Raw genomic sequence first — 23740 nt, 5'->3', positions numbered from 1 at the left:
TTCTTGCTATCAATCTTTATTTATGATTGCTCTCTGGGAAGTGTATTGTCTTGAAAGCCGAACCTAAAACAAGCAGTACACAAAGAAATCCTCCTGCCGCATCACAGAGAGAAACTATGCCTCAAGATCCTGTTTGCAGAGTATTAACAAGAAGGTCTACTTGTGCATAGCAAAGAAACAAAAATTAAGCAAAGACCAAAAATCTGTAGGCACAGTATGTGTGCAGTCTTCACATTCAGCCTCATGCTGACACAGTGAGATAAAGATACACACACACCTAGCTATTTCAGAGAGCACGAGTCCTCGGTGAACCCAGGTATGCTGAGGGAAGAGCGCTGGCTTCCAGCCAAGTATTTCGTTGAGTTAACGGAGAAGACAGAGTTCAAATGTGGCTTCGCGGCTCGGATATTCTAAAAGGAAGGAAATATCGTGAGAAGACTGTTAAAGACAGAGTGCTCACTGCAATCTTCACTATCCAACACACAAACCAGGAAGGCAGGGCCACATTTTACCATTTGTGGCCCCAAGTAAAGAAGAGAAAATAAAGTTCCTTCATGAGAACCAAGCCAGGTTTGTCCTGGCTGTCAGATCTAACATATACCAAACACCAGAAGAAAGGCAAAGTCTCTATAGCTTCCCAACTATTTGTTAGTGGAAGGCAGAGCAGTTGCATCTTCAACCGAGTCTCTGAGTGGTAATTTCAACAGTGCAAGGCTCCATTAGAAAGCAGTGTTGAATGGTGTGCATTGAGAAGCAGTGTTGTTTATTTGTTTGTTACTTTTGTATGTTTATGCACATGTGTACATGTGTATGTGAGGGTGCCCATAGATGCCACAGGAGGGCATAGGATCCTTTGGAACTTGAGTCACAGGCAGTTTAGGTGTTAGGAACCAAACTTGAATACTCTGTAAGAGCAGCAAGTACTCTTAACCACTGAGCCATCTGTCCAGCCTCAGGACATAGAGGAATTCAATTCTGAATGCTGTGCTGGGCATGTGCCACTGTGCCATCCCAGAAGCAGGAGGATTTCTGTGAGTTCATGAGTTCAAGGCCAGCCAGGGTGACTGAATGAGATTCTGTATCAAAAGACAAAAAACAAACAACAAATCAGAATCTGAATGCTGTGCACTATTGCTCTCAGACTCAAGCATGGTTTGGATTCTAACACTAGACTGGACAGGAGAGTGTCTTCACAGCTCTGTTCACTGCTATGTTCTCCAGCAGGTTGTGTCTTCAACCTGAGTGAGTGTGAAGTCTCCCAGCACGGAGACAGGCTTGCTCCTGGAAGCTGAATGGTTCCCAGGGACATGGATCCTGCTATCAGCCGTGACACAGTTGAAGAAAGTAGGAATCAAGGGTGAAATCTGAGGTGCTGCCTGGTTCACTCCTTCACATCCTGGTGTTCAGAGTTTGAAACAGATTACTTCAAGCTGGATTCTGACCTAAATCCCTCAGGGAAACACACCAGATGCTCTGCACAGTGCTACACTGCTTTCATTTTAACTCTGGAATTGAACCTGGACAATGACCACACACTAAGGCTTCTCCCTCCATAGTGCCATTTCATATTCAGGATTTCATGGTCATCTCATCAGAACTGCGTAGTTTTTAAGGAACTCTGCAAGTGGCATGAGTACCAATGGATTTGCAGTACTTGGGAGGCTACCTGTGGCCCTATGGCTCTGTGGCCCTGTGGTCCTGTGGTCCTGTGGTCCTGTGGTCCTGTGGTCCTGTGGCCCTGTGACTCTGTGGCCCTGTGGCTCTGTAGCCATGTGGTTCTGTGGCTCTGTGGCCCTGTGATTCTGTGGTTCTATGACTCTGTGACCCTGTGGCCCTGTGGCTCTCTGCCTCTGTGGCTCTGTGACCTGTGGCTCTGTGGCCCTGTGGTCCTGTGGCCCTGTGGCTCTCTGCCTCTGTGGCAATTTGCTTTGCTCCTAGATTGATGATAAGTATTAATAATTTTTGCATTTTTCACAAGTTCTCCAGATGGAATTTTATAAAATTCTCAAATATGAGTCCAAGTTCATTCCTTAACAATGGAGCCGTTACCAAAATCTGACAGACAGTTGATCTTAAAGTAGAGGTTTGTAACTAGGTGGTGGTGGCAGTGGTGGTGGTGGTGGTGGTGCTTGCCTTTAATCCCAGCACTCAGGAGACAAAGGCAGGTGGATCTCTGAGGTTCAATGCCAGCCTGGTCTACAGAGTAAGCTCTGGGACAGCCAGGGCAATAGAGACAAACCCTATCTCAAGAAAACAAACAACAAAACAAAGTAGAGGTCTGTGGCCAGGTGGCACTGATGTGTATCAACAACATAAAAGAAACATGGGGGTTAGGGGGAGACATCAAGTCCTGTGTAATATAAATGGAAGATTATACTCTTATGGTCCGATAACAAACTGTGATAGCCATTCCCACCAGCTTCAAGATGTCCTAAGAACATACTAACCTTTTTGATATTGGCTTCTTGTCCATGATAATGTTGAGACAGAATGTTCACTCTGTACACACACACACACACACACACACACACACACACACACACACAGGAATGTAGCAAAGGCTCTACTGGTGACACCAGCAAATGTTATCACTCAGCTGATTAAGCCAACCATTCAAGATGGCAGACCCCCACCTGGTCTGTTGTCTGCCTTCTTCTTCAGTACACAGCTGTTCCTTAAGCAACTTCAGAGTGCCAAGGAGTTCTTTTTCCATCTCTACATGAACCCTTTTCATCACCAAGTCTCATCACAGGCCCTTGCTGATGCCCTACTGTGTGCTGGAGTATGTATCTCTTGCTGTGTCCTCCTCAGCCATTCTCATGGCTGTAGTAGGAAGTCAGGCTCATCTCTTTTAGTACAGGAGTGATATAGACAGGAGAGAGACTAAAACACTTCAATTTTTTTTAAAGCCATGGCAGAAAAACTGTAAGGATGCTCACTAAAAGACCTGCTGCCTCAGAGTGGGTCACAAAGATGAGAACAGTGACTCCTTTTTGCAAATGTGTTGTCCTCCTGTCTCAGGAAGCCAGCTGCTTTCACAGCACAAAGTGATCTCTAGGGTTTTCACTTAGCCTCTGATACCTGAGGATCCCACCACGCCCTTCATATTCCCTGTTACTGTATACTGCCATTATCCCATTAATATAATCATGTGGTACTTACCTACCTGTAGAGAATTACATAATTACTGTTTTATCCCCAACAGACATTTAAAACAAGGAAGCAAAAGCTTCCAAATGTCTCCTAGTCTGGTGTGTCCACACAGTGTTCCTGACCCACAGTGTGTCCACACAGGTGTATCTAGTCCACAGTGTGTCCACACAAGTGTATCTAGTACACAGTGTGTCCACACAAGTGTTCCTGATCCACAGTGTGTCCACACAAGTATATCTAGTACACAGTGTGTCCACAGTGTTCCTGACCCACAGTGTGTCCACAAAAGTGTTCTTGATCCACAGTATGTCCACACAAGTGTATCTAGTTCACAGTATGTCCACACAAGTGTATCTAGTCCACAGTGTGTCCACACAAGTGTATCTAGTACACAGTGTGTCCACGTAAGTGTTCCTGGTAAACAGTGTGTCCACACAAGTGTATCTAGTCCACAGTGTGTCCACACAAGTGTATCTAGTGCACAGTGTGTCCATACAAGTGTTTCTGGTAAAGTGTGTCCACACAAGTGTATCTAATCCACAGTGTGTCCACATAAGTATATCTAGTCCACAGTGTGTCCATACAAGTGTATCTAGTCCACAGTGTGTCCACACAAGTGTATCTAGTCCACAGTGTGTCCAAACAAGTGTATCTAGTCCACAGTGTGTCCACACAAGTGTTCCTGGAGTGTGTCCACACAAGTGTTTCTGGTCTACAGTGTGTCCACACAAGTGTTCCTGGTCCACAGTATGTCCACACAAGTGTTCCTGGTCCACAGTGTGTCCACACAAGTGTTCCTGGTCTACAGTGTGTCCACACAAGTGTTCCTTGTCCACAGTGTGTCCACACAAGTGTTCCTGGTCCACAGTGTGTCCACACAAGTGTTCCTGGTCCACAGTGTGTCCACACAAGTGTTCCTGGTCTACAGTGTGTCCACACAAGTGTTCCTGGTCCACAGTGTGTCCACACAAGTGTTCCTGGTCCACAGTGTGTCCACACAAGTGTTCCTGGTCCACAGTGTGTCCACACAAGTGTTCCTGGTCTACAGTGTGTCCACACAAGTGTTCCTTGTCCACAGTGTGTCCACACAAGTGTTCCTGGTCCACAGTGTGTCCACACAAGCATTCAGCTGATATTAAGAAGTGAAGACAGACTGTGCAGTCCCTAGTTGACATGTACAGCAGCAGCAGTTGTCTCTTATGAAGCAGTAGCTAGCTCGGTGACTTTCAGATGAGGTTTGCAGTCAGCACCATCAGTAATGAAATCAGTCATGCTGTGGACATGCAAGCGTGCTGGCTCGTAAAGGCGTCACGACAGACCACACCGAGAGCTGCTTCTGTGCCAGCTCTTAAATAAAGATCATGTAGAGGAGGAAGTATGTGCACACTAACCCTTCTTCATTCCTTTCCCATCATGCCCTAGTGCCAAGCCATGGACATGGCAGATGCTGAAGCCTGCAGTGCACAGAGCTGGGCAGGAGAGGTACACCTGTGACAGGACACACAGGACACACAGGAACTAACCTGGGAAAGTTGAAGCACAAGCCTGAAAGGCCTAAGAATCTTCCCCTTCTCCTGCCTCTTCCTCGGGTTCCTCTTCTTCAGCTTCTCCCTCTGCTCCTCCCTCTGTCGCCTCTTCCGTCTAGTTTATACAAAGCCACGTCATTATTCAGAAGTATAAGCACCAATGGGAACAACATACCAAGCCAGAGCTAAGGGCTCTCATGACACCTGTCACATGAAAGACAGTGGGGAGTGGCTGAAGACATCTGACATTGGTGTTCAGCTGCCACATGCACACACACACACAAACATAAACATACACACCACCACCACAAATACACATGAGAGGAATGTAGCAAAAGCTACATCAGTGTCATCAGCAAATGTTTTCACTCGGCTATTGAAATCATTAAAGATGGAAGACCCTACCTCTTCTGTTGTCTCTCCTTCTTCCTTAGGTCCCTCTTCTTCCTCCTTAGGTCCACAAAGAAAAAAAATGGAGTAAGACTTACATTGAATTTTTAAGATAAACAAGCTATAATAACATAGAACCTTGTCGCACGAGTAGAACATCACGTATTCCCACCGCATGAGACATGTGGCCATGGTGACCTAACAACACGCAGTTCAGAGATGCAAGCAGCTAAGTTTTTAAAGAACAACAAAACAAAATGTCACTTCTGCCTTTATATCCCTTTAAGCGTGCCTTTACTTCAGCTGGAAACCTGTTCCTAAAAGCCACTGGCCAGCGAGGCGAGGCGAGGCGGCTCCGTGGGTGAAGAGCTTGCTGTACAAGCCGGATGAGCTGAGTTCAATCCTCGTACCCCACATAAAGGTGGAACAGAGAACCGTCCACACGGGGTTGTCTTCTGACCTCTATACGTGCGCCATGGCACAATGATAATCATTTTTAAATAATGTTGAGATTATAATGACTTCATTTCCCCCTTCTCTTCTTTCATATCCCCTCATTTATTATTCAAACCCATGGCCTTGGCATGGCTGCTGTCTACAGACCTTAAAACCTTGCCATCGCCCGACAGCCTGCCTCTCTTCAGTTAGAGCCGCAGCAATAGCCAGCCATGGACCTGCAGTCCCTCCCTTGTGCTGCTGAGGCAGGTGCATCTCCCTGAGGCCCAGACTCCAGGATGACTTTAGTCTCTTATTTAACCCCCTTTTGCCTTCGTGGCTCCCAGACCACAGGCTGGGTCATAAGGAATGGTACCTTCTCCCGTTCCAAGCTATCCCCAGAAACCTTTAAAGGACCTTTTAAAGAGCCTTTGTTCCCCACACCCAAAGGTGCTCACACTTTGGGAATCCCAGAGGCAGTTCTCAAACCTGCAACATCTTCTTTATTGTTTAAAACAATGGCTAAAAGCTGTCTGGCCCCTGCCTATCCCTCCCCCTTCCCAACTCCTCCCTCCCCCTTCAGCCAAACTGAATCCCATGAAGTCCTTTTTTACATCAGCAGCCACTCAAAATAAGGTTTGCAGGGAAGACATTTCCAAACCCAGAAGACTGAATTACAGGCCCTCAGACTGGCTACCACAGCCATCACTGAGGTGTCCATCTTTCTGTCCTGTGTGCTCCCTGGGGGTGTGATCTGTCCCTTATTGATTATCAGGATCTCTAGGATTCTGACACTGGTGGAGCCAAGATGTAAACTCAATAAACACATGTCCAGGAGCAAGAACAGATGAGGCCTGATACCTACTCTCTGCCTCTCAAAAAACATTCGTTTTCTTCCTAATCTCATGTCAACAGATTAAAATCCATCATATACAGCATGGAATTATCAATTCTATAGGGTCTTATATTTTCCTAAATCCAAGTGAAACAAGGTGTCATTAAAAATGGTGCTTGGAGGGCACGGGGTGGGGTTGGTACCACAGCAACTGCTGGTCTCAACCTTAGGTAACTGTTGGTAACAGGAGAGGGACTGGACACTCCTTATTGGTACTTAAACTGACCCAATTCCTTGGAATATGTACTAAATAGAAACAGTCACCCACTCAGTGTTCTTATAGAAATGTCCCCAGAAGTAACTTCAAGGGCCCTGGAGATGTCTGTCGCAGCTCTCAGAGAGCAGGCTTCCTGTCAGGGCAGGATTCTGCCTCCCATGGCTCCCTCCAGTCACTGAAGTTCTGTCTGGCATGGGGTGATCACTCAATCGACTGATAAAATGTGAATTGAATGAATGTGAAATGAATATATGAATGTTTAACAAATGCCACTCCTGCCTCCAATCCTTCTTAGGTTGAGGTACAATATCCTAATTTTAAAAGCTTCCCAACATACACTCACAGAATTAGACAGTTTCTGAACCAGGCAGCTGTTAAAAAGTCAACTATACAAAATACTTGAACTGGATTTTGTGGCTAGAAAATAATCACATAGACTTATAAAGATTGCAATTGCCAGGTCAAGGAAGCCAGGTGCAGACTGGGTGGGAACCGGCACTGTGAGTGTCATATTATCCATGTGATGCTGCTGTTCAGTCTTCCACAGGAGCCACCAGGGGCAAACATGGGCAATGAGAAGTCTCAGACCTGCCACAACAGCTATTTTCTGTTGGGAACTCAGCCAAGACTCAGGGCACTGACACGGCACTGGGACAGTACCAAGGACAGGTGTCTGTAGTGACGAGTGTCAGACATGGATGCTGGAGCCTGCCAGTGTGGCCTGAAAGAGCAGCTGGCACTAGAACTAGCAGGAGAGAGAGAGCACTGGGGTGTCCCCTGAGTCTCAGGCCCTTAGCCCAGACTTAGGCCTGCAACTATTTTGGAGCTACATCCACACTGGCTTTTAAAAAGACACTTCTGTGTGATGAGACCCCAACCATTATCACTGAGCCCGGGGCTTTGGGTTTTCAGATGAGTAGAACCAGCTGGCAACCAACACGACTCAAAATATTTTGACTGTTTCCGTAAGGTAACTTTACCTTGATAAGAGCCAACACAAACATGAGCCAGTTGTGATAATTCCACCATTTTGTAAAGCTCTCATGATGTCCCTATTGACATTCTCCAGTCAGGAGGCTCACCCTGGGGCCTGCAGCCCACCCCAACCCACAAGACTGCTGGGCAGCCAACACCACCCCTATGTCTTGTCAGCCAAATTCCCAAGTTCTGCAAGTGGTCCCCACACCCACTGCTCTGGTGCTTAGAGAATCCCACACATCGTTGATCATCTGACTGTCCTTGAACAGCAAATCTCTTTAGGATCAGATCCCATGCATGCCTCAGACTCCCTGGGACCTGTTGGTCCCCTGGATGCTGAATTCAGTGAGTTCCTTTCCCAGTGCTGGGCTTCAGTCCTCAAGTTCCTGTTGCTGTTTCAACAGCATGTGAATTCCCTGGCTCTTTTTCCCCAGGAGGCTCATGGGAAGCTATATGCAGGGTTAGTAGTCATTGAAGACCAAGGAATAAGACACCCTTGTCTGACAGGAACATGAATATGATTTATCTGTGAACACATGATGATCACTGAGGCCTACACTGATTGTTCTCCACCAAGCCTGGCTCAGGGTCCTCCCTCTGGCCCTCTCACACCTGGACCACAGCAGTAAAGCAGGGATGAATAGCTGGTTCCTCACAGCTAAGCTTTCAGCATCTGCGATCTTTCTCAAAGCCGTGACCCAGCACACGGCACAATTCCCAGCACCTTCCAGGAGCTCAGCAATGGAAAAGGTGCAGAGAGACTACTGTGAATAGAGCAAGCACTCACCTTCTTCTCTTGGGATTCACCAGTGTCTTCACTGCCCTCTTTCTGTGCCTCAGTTTCTCCACTTTCCTCGGCCTTCTCTGTTCCCTGTTTAGAAAAGAAACTTAAGGCATCACTGACCTTCAGTAAGCTCTCAAGTCAAAGGGTAAGCCATGCCTCTCATTTCCACCAGGGCACATAAGTGACACCAGCAGAGACCTCCTCTGCACAAGGTCATTTAGATGCCAACACAAGCTCCCCAACACCCCCAAACTGCTAACAGACTGACTGCATGCATGCTGCAGCCATAAAGTGCTGAGTGCGGGGAACTGAGTTTAAAGCCAGTAAAGGTGACAGGTGCATAGACGGATGGACATAAATGAATAAGGTAGACAGATTAACAAGTAAACTGGATGATGGATGGATGGATGGATGGATGGATGGATAAATGGATGGCAGGTGGGAGGATGGATGGATGGGTAGATGGATGGATGATAAAAGACTCAATAGATAATGATGATGTTAGGTAGATGATACACAGACACAGAATAGATGATAGATTATATAGATGATAGAGAGATAACTCATAGATGATTGATAGATAACAGATAGACTGATCAATTGATTGGAAGATATAGATGATTGATAGAGACAGATGATTGATAGATGATGATAGACAGGCAGACAGATAGAAGATGAGTTAGATAAGATAGATGTAGAAGATAGATAGACAGACAAACAGACATAGATACATAGGTAGACAAAAAATAAAGAAATGTCAGGACCATCAGCCACCCTGAGGACACTGGTAGCACCAGGCCTTACCTCTGCCTCTGCACCCTCTGCCTCTCCTGCTACATCTCCATTGGGAAGGGAAGATGCTTCCTCAGACTTTGTCACCTACACCAAATAGTTGAAAACACTTGAAAATTCTCTTGAGGACATGGCTCTCTTCTGTATCTTTTAACTAACTGAATTATTCTTATTTTTAGCCTTCATTTTATTCAACACACAACAGTGGGGCCCACCTAGAGGTTTCCTTCCTCAGTACAAGCCTTTTTATGTCCACCTTCCCGGGACTCTTCATAGTGTCTGACTCTCAGACACTCCCCACTGGCTGCAGGAGGATGTGAGAAACTCATCCACCAGCATCAGTGTCCTTCCTTCCCAGGTGCTTCCCTCTTTCCAGAACTCTTGCACACAGATCTCTTGTGTCTGACCTCTGGGGTCCTAGAACTCCTGCTACGCATGCAGCAGATCTGTTGTGTCTGGGTCTGGCCTTTCTCCCATTCTACTCCTTTGTCTTTTATCTCTTGTTATGTGCTTCTCTCTGTGTGACCTGAACTACAATGTAACATTCAGTGCTGTTTGTTGTCTTTGTTGCTTATCTTTCAAACTGGAGAATTCCAGAACATCTTTAGAAGCTCAAATCCCTACTTCAACAGTCCCCTGGACATGTCTCCTCTAAGTCTTCTGATCCAACCTCTCATAGGCCTTTCACTCAAAGCACCTGAACTTGGTAGGGTGGTGGTCCCTTCCTCAGGTGACTGGCATTCATTTAAATATTTTGACATTTGTTACATGCTGATCACCATTACAGAAACAGTATCAAAACATGTCATCATAAGTTACTTTGGGCTGTAAATCACATTATCTCAGAGGGTTGGCCCCTGGTACTGGGGCAGTTTCAAGTAGAAAATTGTGAGTTCAAAGTCAGCCTAATCTACACAGTGAGCACTTGTCTCAAAACAAACCCAAAGCTTGAGATATCACTTGTGTCTTATTCACTAAACAAATATTTTTCCTAAGAGAAAAATCCATGACAGCAGTCTTGATATTGGTGCTGCTGTAGAGTCCGTTATGCTATCCTGAGGTGACTCCCTGAGGACAGTAACCACCAGGATGCACTGATACTGACATGGAATAGCCACATTGTAGCAGTGTGACTGCAGATGTGGAGCTCTAGTATCGTCTCTGTCAACATGTATGTAACATTGATTATCTGTCTCTGCTAACTAGGGCAGAACTCCAGCTTCACTATAGTTGGATACTGTCCATTGATACTTGCTAAAATGAAACACAGAAGAATTTTATGGATGATCTGAAGAGATGGCTTGGTAGTTAAGAGCCCTCACTGCTGCGAGTGTGTGGTGGCGCACTGCTCTAATGCCAGTGCGTGGGAGGCGGACGCAGTCGGATTTCTGAGATTTCTGAGTTCAAGTCCAGCCTAGTCTCTCTGTGTCAGTGAGTTCCAGGAAAAAAAAAAAAATTTGCTCCCAGCACTTGGGAGGCAGAGGCAGGTGGATTTCTGAGTTCGAGGCCAGCCTGATCTACAGAGTGAGTTCCAGGACAGCCAGGGCTACACAGAGAAACCCTGTCTCATAAAAACAAACAAACAAACAAAAAAAAAAAAAACGAAAAAAAAAAAAAAAAAAGACGAAAAAGAAAAAAAAGAGAGAGAATATGGGTTCAATTTCCAGTCCAGCACCTACATGGTGGCTCACAACCATCTGTAACTCTAGCCCCCAGGGATTTGATACCCTCTTCTGGCCTCCAAGGGCACCAGATGCACACATGGTGCACAGGTATATATGCAGGGAAAACACTCATACACATTTTTTTAATTAAAGAGAATTGTATGGGGCCAGTGAGAGGGGTCAACGGGTGAAAAAAAATAGCATTTACCAAACATAGGTGGAAACCTGAATTTGATCCCTGAAGCCCATACAAAGGGAGAAGAGAACCAATTCCACAAAGTTGTCTTTCAGCAACCACAAGGCACTTGTATGTATGTGCTTGTGTGTGTGTGTGTGTGTGTGTGTGTGTACAAATGTGCATGCATTTGTGACATGCATGCACTCACAATTTTGTACACAAACAATAATCATAAATAGAATTTATTTTTTAATGTATTAATTATTATTTATTAAAAATGGCCGAGTCTTCTTGAGACAGGGTTTCTCTGTGTAGCTTTGGCTTTTCTGGAACTCAGAGATCCACCTTTTTCTACCTCCCAAGTTCTGGGATTAAAGGCATGCCGCAACACTATCTTACTAATAAAACTTATTTTTAAAACAAGAGTTTTATCTGTTATCAGACAATAAAGAACTATAGGTTAGTGATCATAACTTCTGTTATTTGTTTCAAGTGACATAGCCATGTATTTCTTTAATTTTGATGTAGCACATTTTAGGAAGATTTTTTTTCAAATTGGGGTTCCACCACCTACTCCATATTATTTTTCAAAATGTAGACGTTTCAGGCCCTTCCCAGATGTGCCGAGTCTGGTTTGTTAGTCATGACATATTATGTATCTGAATATGCATATACATTATATCAACATTTCACCATTATTAATTAATTAATAATTAATTAATTAAGCCTTACTAATTAGGAGTCCTGCTTGTGAGTTCTTCAAAAAATAAATTTGATGATTTTACAGATAATTATGTAAACATTTTTATTGACTCAGTTTTTTGTTTACTGTGCCACAGTGAGGGAGCAAATTTTCTCATTTCACACATGGTTCTTGTTTTAATTTGTCATCAAACGTGACGGCTTCTGTCAGTTTGTCAGATACACACACAAATGCACACAAACATCACACACACTCATGCACACACATCCACATATGCACAGGTATACACACAAACACATATGCATCAGAATGGTATAGAGATAAGCTGAGTACCCACCACAGAAGGGAGACATGTAAATTCTGAAGCATTCTGTAAGTCAAAAACTAAAAATCATGTTGTCTTAGAGTTTCACTGATGACCACTGATGTTTGCCAGTTCTATCTTGTTATTATAACCTGTACCAAACCACACAGGGCATCCAAGCTTACCTTTGATCCAGGAGGGGGAGCCAGACCAAGGAATGAATAAATAATATTCTCTTCTTTTGCAGAGAAGAAAGAGTCAAAATCCTTGAAGCAAAGAAAGAGAATATTTAAACCCATTATACACTTGGGATCTAGAACAAGCCACAAGCCCAGTTCCTTTCTATCAGTCATCAAGAACAAAGCGTCCTCTCAGTTTGCTTTGTCAACTGATAGCTAAGCCATACAGCCATAAAGTAAAGCCGTTAATTTTATGTTTGTTTTATACCTTGTCATTGTACCTACATAGCTTAAGAACACACAAATACATGCAAGAGACAAAGGAAAGGCTGCAGAGGGAGGGATGATATCAGGGGCGAGTACACACAACCTGGAAAGATGTGATCAGAGGCAGGTGCACGGTGCCTGGAATGACAAGATGCTGACAGCCTTTCCCTCCCCTGCTGGGTTTGTATTCTGTCCTCTTCTACTTCCCTGAGTACCAGGGACACTCACATCTACATTATAAAGATACTAATGGTCAAGCCTTATTTGTTTGTTCCCAAGCCCAGGCTGCCACAGTCCTCAGGTGACAGTCACCCCAGATCAGTTCAACTTGTCATCAAGAGACATGTCTGCTACTTCCAACAGTGATTCTCTCTTAAGCAGGGAATACTGTACCTGGATTCCCACCTGGGGTTGCCTTTCTCTGATAGTTGATTGCCATAGATCTCTGGACATCCTCCTCTGCTCTGCACAGCAGATGCTCAGGACTCCCAAGCACCTGATGACCCCACCTCCTGGTGTAGAGATACCTACTGCTTGTCCCTGGCACCTACCACCAAGCCAGGTTAGCCTGGGCAAGTTCCATGCCAATAAGAGACCCCATCTCAAGAAAGTAAGGTGGAAGGGGATGAGGAGAAAAAGCCAAGGTTGTCCTCTGACTTCCATATGCAGGAGACCCAACCACATCCACTCAAGAAGACACACACTACACATACACACACACCTATACACCATACACACACACCACACACTCATATACACAGTCACACACACACACATCACGCACACCACACACATATACATGTCATACACACACATATGCACCATGTACTCATACCACATACACACACACCACACATACATACCATGCACATACACCACACACACACCATGCACCCACACATACACACCATGCACATATACCACATTTACCATTCACACAACACATACCAAACACACACAAACACATACCACACACACAGACCATGCACACACACCACACACACACCATGCACCCACACGTACACACCATGCGCATATACCACACATTCACCATTCACACAACACATACCAAACACACACAAACACATACCACACACACAGACCATGCACACACACATATACACCATGCACACACCACACAGAAAAAATTCCTTGCCACCACGGCTCCCTCTGGCATTACCCTGCACAAGACAGGTGGGAGGAGAGTAGAGAAGAATAGGTTCTCTGGTCTTTTATTAGTTGATTACATATGTTTACTGGGTGGGTGGTGCACATGCCACAGTGCATGTGTGGAGGTCAGCAGACAACTGCTGGGAGCAATGGGACCCAAGACTAGAGCTCGGGTTGCCTGGCTTGCCAGTGAGCATCTTACACTAGCCACCTCAGTGGATGGAGGACGACTTTCTTCGCAGAGGAAGTTCTCTCTACACTTTGGGGAGCCCCAAGTACAGTTCAAGGGGACTTGAAATTGACCATACTTCCCCACAACACGAACTGAGGACACAAGCTGAAAGCACTCCCTCACCCATAGGACTGTTAGCTAAGCCCCTAAAGAAGCTCATCTGGCCTTGTGGATTCGTGCAGTCGCTTCAAGTGCATCTCACACGAGGCCCTGTCCACTTGCAACCTCAGAGAGTGACCTTATTTGGAAGTAAGATATTTGCAGCTGTACCTGTTAAAAGGGCATACTAAAATTAGAGTGAGTCCTTTTCAATGACTGTTATCCTTACAGGAAGGCCCTCTGGAGACACTGGTATACACAGGGAGAGCCCCAGAGGCCACATCTGGATGATACTTCTAACAAGCCAAGGGCTATCCTGAGCAACCAAGAGAAGGGAATGGCACAGGCTCTCCTTAAGAGCTTCCAGAAAGTTCCGAGCATTCACCGGCACCATCATGGCCTCTGGAACTGTGAGAGAATAAATGTCTGTTATTTTAAGCCACAAAGTCTGTGGCAGTTTACTAGAGGAGCTCAAAGCAAGCAAGCTAAGCCCCTAACAAGCAATAATTCACACTTCAAGTCAGAGGCTCAAAAACCTTTGTGTTAAAGAGCAGACAGTGAGTCTGGAGAGGATGATCTGCCAATAAAGTGCTTGCCTGGCAGGCATGGGATCCGAGTTCTGTAACTTCATTTTTTCAAGTCCTATTTTTAGTAATGGTTGTTAAATGCTTTGAACCTTCTTGAAGCCTACCACCCACCAGAGGTAGTGGGAAAGAAAGGATGGGAGGGGGAGTGGGCCTATTTAGAAAGCTTCTTTGTAGCAACTCCTGTCTGTGTTGTCTGGAAATCAGCAGTTCAGTTCACACGTTATCTGGTAGAGGCAGCTCCGTCCACTCACAAACACCTCACTGATACACCAGCAGTCCAGTTCAGTAGAGTCGGGTTAGGAACAGTGGTGACATGACCTATCAGAGACAGCCACGCCTCAGCCTGGGCTCCAATCATCAAGAGGGACCAACAGAAACACAGGGGAAGTTCTCAGCTGTGCCTCTCTCAGAGAAGCAAAGATCAGCAAAGACGAGAGACCCACAAATGTTACACAGCTAGCTGTACCAGCAGGCCAAGCTCTCTCCCTGTCACTCAGGTCCTAATTATACCCTCCAACCATCACGTGTCCTCCACATGCCCTTTCCTCAGCACATGCGTCCAATCAGCCTGAGTCCTTGGAGGCGCCAACAAACTGCAGGACGCCACCAGAAGTTTTTGGTGTGTCCGCATTTCTCTCTATGGCATCCCGACAAATACAGCTCAACTACACAATATAAGGCAGACCAATACATGCGTGTCATTAGCAAAAAATCTCTCATCACATGCCCTTTCACATGCTTGCTTTAGCAGAACATCCTCTCTCCTGTGTCTGCTTCAGGGAAACATTCCTTCACAAGTCTTTCACAAGCCTTTCACACCTGTGTCCACTTTAATGAAACATTCCTTCATGTTTTGCCCCAGCAAAACACCATCCAACCAACCCACTTTCCAGAGAACCCTTGAGTTTCCACTTCAGAGTTCTATCCCCAGAGCCCATGTAAATAAATAAATAAATAAATAAATAAAAATTTTAAAAATCTAAGAATGGCAGTGCACACCAATGACCTCAGCACCGAGGAGACAGAAGCAGGTGGATCCCTGACACCTACCAGCCAGCCAGCTTGGCGTGGGCAAGTTCCATTTCAATAAGAGACCCCATCTCAAGAAAGTAAGGTGGAAGGGGATGAGGAGAAAAAGCCAAGGTTGTCCTCTGACTTCCATATGCAGGAGAGCCAACCACATCCACTCAAGAACACACACACCACACATACACACACACACACACTCTCTCTCTCTCTCTCACACACACACACACACACACAGAACGCTGGGCCGTGTAGCTTGTATGATTTTGGTTCTGAGCATTCGGCTGGTGTGTTCTGATGAAACCTTGCTGCTGAGAGTGATGGCAGCAGCTTTAGCCTGCGTCTGCTTGAAGGCAGGTGGTTCAGACAAAAAGCACAGACAGCTCTCATGACAGGGGAAGGAATGCAGCACATTCTGCACTGGATCAGCTCTCTGATGCAGCTCACACCAGATGACTCCCTCTGCCAGACAGCATCCCTCAACCCCATAGGAAGAATGACTGGTATGGTACAACCACTTCTCCTACTGAGAGTCCACTGATCTTTCAATGTTTCTTTCAGTGACTGGTTTTACTAAGCCACACCTGTAAACTCAGAGACGGTGGCTTCATGCTGAAATGAACTGTAAAGGGCTTAAAATCAAGTCATCAGGCCAGTGTGTAAGGTCTGCCAAGTATAACATGAGCTCAACCCCCAGAACCTATGGAAGAAAAAGAACTAACTCCCAAAATTTTCCTCTGGCTTCCACACCCATGTGCCATGGCTTGCACACACACACACGCACACACAGGCACACAAATAAATTTAAATGAGATTTTAAAATTTAAATATAAATAAAACTTCTATTATTATCAAAATGCCCAGAACACATTTAAACTAACTGGGTAAGCTTGAACAAATTCATCTTGTTTCTGGTGTAAGACTACACATCTGCTAGCCGGTCTTTAAGAACTTATCATGTGTCTGCTGAGTATTCACTTCATCATGCTAACTGGAATCAATCCCTTTCTACCTAAAGTACAAGTAACCTCTATTCTTCCAAAAAGGACCTAAAACACCTTCGAATCCTCTGAACCATCATTCCACTGACTTCACCCTCTTCTAACTCTTAAATGTGGATTTATGAACAAGCAACGTCTCTAAACTAATCTGCCTTAAATGGTTTCTGACAAACAGGAGCTGACAAAATGAGTCTTGTTGATAAAGTGTCTACCAGGCAAGCACAAGGCCCTGAGTTCAGGTCACCAGCACTTGTGTAGAAGCAAAGAGAGTGGCATATGTGTGTGTGTCTGTGTGTGTATCTGTGTATATGTGTGTATGTGCATGTACATGCGCATGCCTGTATGTGTGTCTGTATGTGTGTGTCTGTATGTATGTATGTATGTATGTGTCTCTGTGTGTGTATATGTATGCATTTGGTGTGTGTGCCTGTGTGTGTCTGTGTGTCTGTGTGTCTGTGCATGTATGTGTGCATGTCTGTATGTGTATATGTATGTGTGTGTCTGTGTATCTCTCTGTGTGTGTGAATGCAGTGCTGGGAAGTGTGCAGAGACACCTCTGCCAGGCCCATCACTGAGTCAGTGAGCTCCAGGTCAGTGACAGACCCTGCCTCAAAAAACAAAACAGAAGGTGATTGAAAACGATACCCAGTGTCAACCCCTGGCCTACACACACACACACACTTACACATGGGCACACACACATACAAACTGCACACATTAACCAATTAGTTAATTCTTATGAACGCACAGAGGAATTTGCCACAACCCTGAATACTCACCCCACAATACTGCTCTTCATTGAAGATCTGAGGAGGTAAAGGAATCCCATTCTGAGGTTTCTTCTCCCCAGGAACGTTCTCTCTCATCCACTTCCTGTTGTCTTCATCACCAGCTATGTCTAGCTCCTTAAAGTCTATTTTATTGGCTTCCAAAAAGCCCACCACTTCTTGCTGTTTTTTCCTAATCTGGTTAAGAGCAGAGAAAAAAGCAATCATTAATGTACTGTATCATGTTATAGCCACTTTTGAAGCATGCTTTGTTGACGTCTACACAGCTTCGGAACTTTCCTTTGGCTATACTCTACAGCACAAATAAAACGAAAACCACACCTTCCCATCAGAAGGGATCGGCAGAGAGGCGAAGGGGCATGGTGCACAAGTGGGTGCTGATACTATACTAGGTTCTCAGCATCTGCCCCCCAGAAAGAAAACAAGAAATCTGTTTGCTCTTGGACTCACCAAGGGCCACTTAAAACACTCTCCTTAGCCCAGACTGGTACAAGTGAGGGAGTCCTGTCCTGGGAGCTTGAGAGAAGAAAGGGTCCTAAAGTCAAGCCCAGAGGAGGAAGGAGGGGGCAGTGCCTTTTCTCTCTGATGGGTCCCCCACCCTCTCACCCATCCCATGCCTCGGTAGGACCTTGCTCCTCCCAAAGAGCTGTTCGGGTAGCCTCCGAGCTGCCTCCGAGCTGCCCCCATGTATGCAGCATCAGCCCTCAGAGGACTCTTCCCCTTTATGACAGGAAGAGGGGAGCACGTGGCACCCCACAGATCTCCTCCAGACTCACTTCACATCTTCCCCAGGGTCCCTTCTCTATCCTCAGGATGCCAAGGGGCCTGCTGTTTCCTAAGGAACGGGTCTGCAGGTCTGAACTCACGCTCACACAGTGGAGGTTAAAAGAGCTCCTTCTCTATCCCGTGGCACTTGCCCACAAGTAAGCTCTGTCTCTGTCCTGAAGTCACCCAGCAATTATTGGCCACTCCAGCGTGTCTGGGAATCTACAGCCACGCCTCTCCCAGCTCTTCACTTAACACCTCTTGTTTATTGTCTGGTACAGTGAGGAGACTTTCCAACTGAGGTCACCATACTGTAGGGTGAAGCCCGCTGGATCGGAGTTGTAGATGACATTTGTGTCCTAGCTCCAAGGACACTCTGTGCACAGGTCTTACGGCTTCAATTCCCTCATCTCCAAAACAGACACCGACATCTTGCTCTGTGGTGTTCGAGTTCGTGACGAGTGAATGAGATGAGCATGGTAGTGAGTTCTGAGTGACAGCAGGGAGCCCGCACTGCCGGGCACCAGCACCCAGTTAGGCTGGCCACGCCATCAAGCAGGGTTTTGTTTTACTTGAGACAGGGTCTCACTACACAGTCCAAGTTGGCTTAGAACTAGCTATGTAGCCCAGGATGCCCTCAAACCTATGTTTTTCCTGCTTCAGCCTCCTGAGCACTGGGATTGCAACTGTGCCATCGTGCCTGGTTTGCCAGATACATGTTCTGATCGGTATTTTAGAGTAACAACAGTGAGTTTTCCATTGAATTTGGTGGATTTTCCAAGACTGACACCCAGACCAAACAAATTTTTTAGGGATGGAGAAGAAGACAAAATATTTTGTAAGAGTGAAGAGAAACCTCAACACATGAGTGCTTGCTGCACAGACATGAATTCAGATACAAGAATCTGTGTAAAATTCTGGCGGTCGCCACATGCACACCTGTAATCACAATCTGGGTGTTGCCACGTGTGCACCTGTAACCACAATCTGCATGCACACCTGTAACCACAATCTGGTCAACACATGCACACCTGTAATTGCAATCTGTGGAGAGCAGAGATAGGAGGATTGTGGGGCCTACAAGCTGCTAGCATAGTCCCAAGCTCAGTGAGAGATCCTGTCTCAAGTGAACAAGGTGGATAATGATAAAGCAGGGCACCGGACACCCTCCTCTGGCCTCTGCATGTGTGTTTAGACATGTGCATACATGCACATGCATACACATACATGTTCACACATGGTCACTAACAAATACACTCACACAGAGTCCCACTTTTCCCATCACATTTATTCCATCAATTTAGTGGACTGAGAAACCTGGAAGTTCCTATGACACTCTGCCTTCAGAGTAGCCACTGCAGGGGATTGAACACCTGGACAACAGTAAAGACTCTCCTCTCTCTCCTCTTTATCCTGCTACCCCACTGCAGAAGCAGCCTTCTAGAGAAGAGAGCTGTATGAGAAGAAACCTACCTTCTCCTGCCTTCCACATCCTCTTAGGCCAAAGCCCTCCTGAACATGGTACAGTGTGGCCAGATCTTTGAATGCGATTGTTAAAATGGGGCTGATTCATACATTCAGGTCCTGTCGATGAGATTGTTGGCCGGTTTTTGTTGGCCCAGAACTCATTTTCTAAACCTGTGGTCTTTCAGACAACAAACACAGACCACCAACACATATGCAGCTGAGGCGCAAGCAGACGCTGCACGGTTTTTCCTGTCAAGAAGCTGTTGGGTGAAATTCCTCATTCCTGAACACTCAGCGGAAAGATGTAGGGTGCTGAGTTTTCATTCTTTTTTTTTTAGAGGGGTTGGTGTTTTGAGACAGGGTTTCTCCATGTAACACTGGCTGTCCTGGGACTTGTTCTGTAGACCAGGCTGGCCTCGAACTCACAGAGATCCACCTGCCTCTGCCTCTACCTCTGCTTCCCAGGTGTGCCACCACCATCTGGCATGTCCTTATTCTTTATGGAAGAAACTCTTCCACTTATGTGGTTTTAGACAGTTCTTCTAATATGTAATGACCATAGCCTTAGTTCTACTAAAAATAGTTGCTAAAAGCCTCAGTAACTAATAATGACAGTGACCATAATGCTCATAAAGATATATCGTAGATAATATAATCAATTCATGGTGGCTAACAGAAATTAAAATGGCAACTAACATTATAGCATTAACAAACAGCTGCCAGTGACTATAATTAATAATCGTAAAACTTTCCAGCGCCTGGGCAGGCCCTGGCACGGTGCTGGGCACCTGAGTGTGGTATCTCAGAAGTCCTCATGACCAAGCTATGAGGTGAACACTATTCTTATCCTCATTTTACAGACAAGGAAATTGAGGCTTCGCAAGGAGAAATACCTCCTCCAAGGTCACATGGTTACAAATGCCACTGAAATATTCATCTAGGGAGTCACAATTAACTCAGCTACTCCCAGGTCCTGAGTGAATGGAGACGACACCCAACAGCACCCCCTAACCAGAACCAAAACAGACTGCCAGACTTCAAGAATGCAGGACAATAAACAAACCAAAGAAATCCATGGATTTATTTCCGTTGTCTGAAGAATACAAACAGCCATACAGAACAGATAAAAGACTTAGGCTGGAGAGATGGCTCAGCAGTTGAGAGCACTGGCTGCTCTTGCAGAGGACCTGGTTTTAATTCCCAGCACCCATGTGGTAGTGGTTCATAACCATCTGTTACTCCAGTCCCAGGGGATCTGACACCTCTTCTGACCTCTCTGTGCATCAGGCATACAAGTGGTATACAAACATACATGTACCTAAAACTAAAAATAAGTAAATGACTTATTTTATTTTATATTATACTTAATATATGCTATATACTTAATATATATACTTAATATACTTTATAATATAGTTTATATTATATACTTAATAAATGACTTATTTTATACATGTACCTAAAACTAAAAATAAGTAAATAACTGTGTAAAGTTTTCAACACTGAGCCTATCATTTAAGACTCACTTCAAAACTGGCCCCCCAAAGCGACTCTCCTTGAAAAATGATTTCCAATCTAAAACACCCAAGCATGAACTCCCAGGATGCAGCACCATGGTAAGGTAGCATGCTTACACAAGTGTGAGGCCCCAGGTGTGAACCCACATGGATATGCTCACTATGTATACCTGTCAAAGCCAAGTCCACAGTCACCAACAGCCACAAAAGGTCTACATTTGCAATCTCTGTCACTGGAATTCTCCACTCAAGCTGTGTGCGCCTCTTTTTCTCCTAGCCCAGGGCATCAGCTCGGGGTCATGTGACACATCATTCTATTTCCAAATCTGAGTTAGTCTATGTCCTACAGAACCAATAGAACCACAGAAACCATCATGATCCAGCAGGTGGAATTGCCAAACTCTTTTCTGCCTGCCTTCTCTGGAAACCCTCCTGAATGTCCAGGGTTTTGGAGTGGTGACCCTCTGCAAACTGTGGTTGGGACTGGTACTAAGCCATGGCCTGGAAACATCTCTACAGAGTGATTGCCAGAATTCCAGGCAACCTGAGACCCTGTAGGAATCGGCTATAAAAGGAAACAGCCCCCTCTCTAGTCTCTACCTCTTGGGATTAATAGACTGTTTTCCTCCCACAGCCTTCCTCAGTTCTGCTAAAATACTGGCCAAAACCTCCTCCAGACAGATACTAGAGTCCACCTGAAGCCAGTCTCCTACAATTCATTCCCAGAACTGAGTCTCTAAGTCGCTCTTATTTCTTCCACCGGCAGGTCTACACCGCACAGAATGGAGCCCGGAATCAGAGGGTAGGTGGTCTCAAGCGATCCAGGCTAGGCCTTTGTATGGAGCTGGGCTTTTTGCTCACACTCTGGGTGCCCTCACTTCTGACAGCATTTAAAACTGTGGCCTCAGATGGATTTGCTGCTGTCATTGTGACATCATTTGCTACAAATAATAACATCACGCCTACTATCTTCAAAATGCTTCCAGCTATTTCAAATATAGGAGGTATTGTGCCCCCAGGTCGTTTGGGCGATCTAATTGAGCTCTCCCTGGCCCATCATTTGTCTCCAAGTTTTAGCCTGCATCTCACAGAAGGAATGGTAAAACACACACACACACTCCAAATGGCCAATACCACACAGCACTACCCACAGCATACAAAGCACAGGTTAAAAAGAGCATGAAACACTCCATCTTCCTGTCACCTTTCACGCCCACCTGCCAGATTACACACTTCACAAACTGTTTCCAACATCGCGAAGACAGAGGCAAAAAGCGAAGGGCACTCATGCTCACCGGCAGTTGTGCAGTTGACTCCCACGCAAAAACAAAAACAGCATTCAAGGCCACAGCCAGGGCATAACCGCTCCTCCAACGAGGAGTTATCCAGAAAAATCACATAGGAATAAAGCCCACAGAGCCCCAGACACCTACCGCTATGGACCCAGAAGATGTGGCAACAAACACTTTGATAACCATTTCGACAGTCGGAAAGAGGACTCCCCCTAACACACCCCTGCTAGGGAAGTCTCTGGACAAATCCCGCAGTGACGCTGGAGGAGCAGGTGCCAGGTCCGCGCTGGCGGTGATCCAAGCCTCTGCTCCCAACCCTCCCCTCCAACCAAGAGGCTAAAGAGTAACGGAGAGGCATTCTGGGCTTCCCCCTCCGTTTGGGATGTCAAGAAAATGATTGGCTGATAAAAGCGGCCACTGGACCCTTTCCCTTATCACTTTAAAGGCCTAACAACAGTCCCTAAAAGGCCAGGCTGAGAGCTCGGGAGCGCACCAATCACAGAACCATGGAGAGGTGCCTAGGAAGAAGAGGCGGGGCTGGGAAACTGTGGGGTGTGGAAAAGGAGTAGTCTGGAGACTAGGGAAAAGCCCAGAAAAACGCACCTTATCCAGGACGAGGCTGGATTCGCTGGGCTTTGGACAACCAATAGAGCTGTGGAGACTGAGCCGCAGTGGCCATTTAAATAAGGCACGGCTTCCTGCTTTAAAGTTTTCTAGAGGGTTATTTCAAAACCCAATGAACTGTCGCACAACAGAGATTCCTCTGTGAGTGGCCTGTTTCATGCTTCTCCCTCCACCAGCTGTTGGGTGCTGTAAAAGTTCACTGACACTTCAGAGCTGGTGGCTGCGGATGACTGTACCTAGAAATATTCTCCCCTATTTTATTAAAGGCCTTGCGGCATGTTTATAACAAGTTCTAATGCATCTTATTTATATAGGTTATTTGAACTGCACTTTAAAAATTAGAGTAAAGAAACTAGTAAAGTGTTGAGGCCCACATTCTGCCTCAACACTTTTGGGGCTAAGTGCTCTGGTCAAGAGAGAGTGTGGCTCCTTGGGGCAAGAGATGCAAAGAATGGAGACAAGACAGGGTGTGATTCAGTCTCTCTTCTATTTTCTCATGTCTCTTCTATTTTCTCAAGTCTCCCCTCCTATTGAAGGGAATTCTGAGGTATTTATATACACAAGCAGGAGAACACAGGTGAAAACACTTTACCACGTGCACCATACAGCTGAGGTCACTAAACAGCAAAACAAGCTATGTGGGATAAACAATATACTTACCAGAGTGTGCTTCAGCTGTTATAGGCTTTTGACAACCAAGTCTTTCA

General features: G+C 45.6%; 1 protein-coding gene across 1 annotated transcript; it reads right to left on the bottom strand.

The window, feature by feature from the left end:
* On the bottom strand, positions 1-22755 carry Sh3bgr (SH3 domain binding glutamate rich protein). Its single transcript, XM_034515191.2, has 8 exons — positions 22551-22755; positions 17360-17545; positions 12205-12285; positions 9183-9257; positions 8382-8465; positions 5085-5129; positions 4677-4794; positions 1-410 (listed from the first exon to the last, which is right to left on the bottom strand). Exons 1-7 carry the CDS (start codon positions 22593-22595, stop codon positions 4708-4710), a joined length of 603 nt encoding a protein of 200 aa, XP_034371082.1. The 5' UTR covers positions 22596-22755; the 3' UTR covers positions 1-410; positions 4677-4707.
* Positions 22756-23740: the final 985 nt, after the last annotated feature.

Source organism: Arvicanthis niloticus, chromosome 12 (genome assembly GCF_011762505.2).
Source record: "Arvicanthis niloticus isolate mArvNil1 chromosome 12, mArvNil1.pat.X, whole genome shotgun sequence".
NCBI lineage: Eukaryota > Metazoa > Chordata > Mammalia > Rodentia > Muridae > Arvicanthis > Arvicanthis niloticus.
Note: the sequence above shows the minus strand (reverse complement) of the source record. Positions and strands in the feature narration are given on the sequence as shown.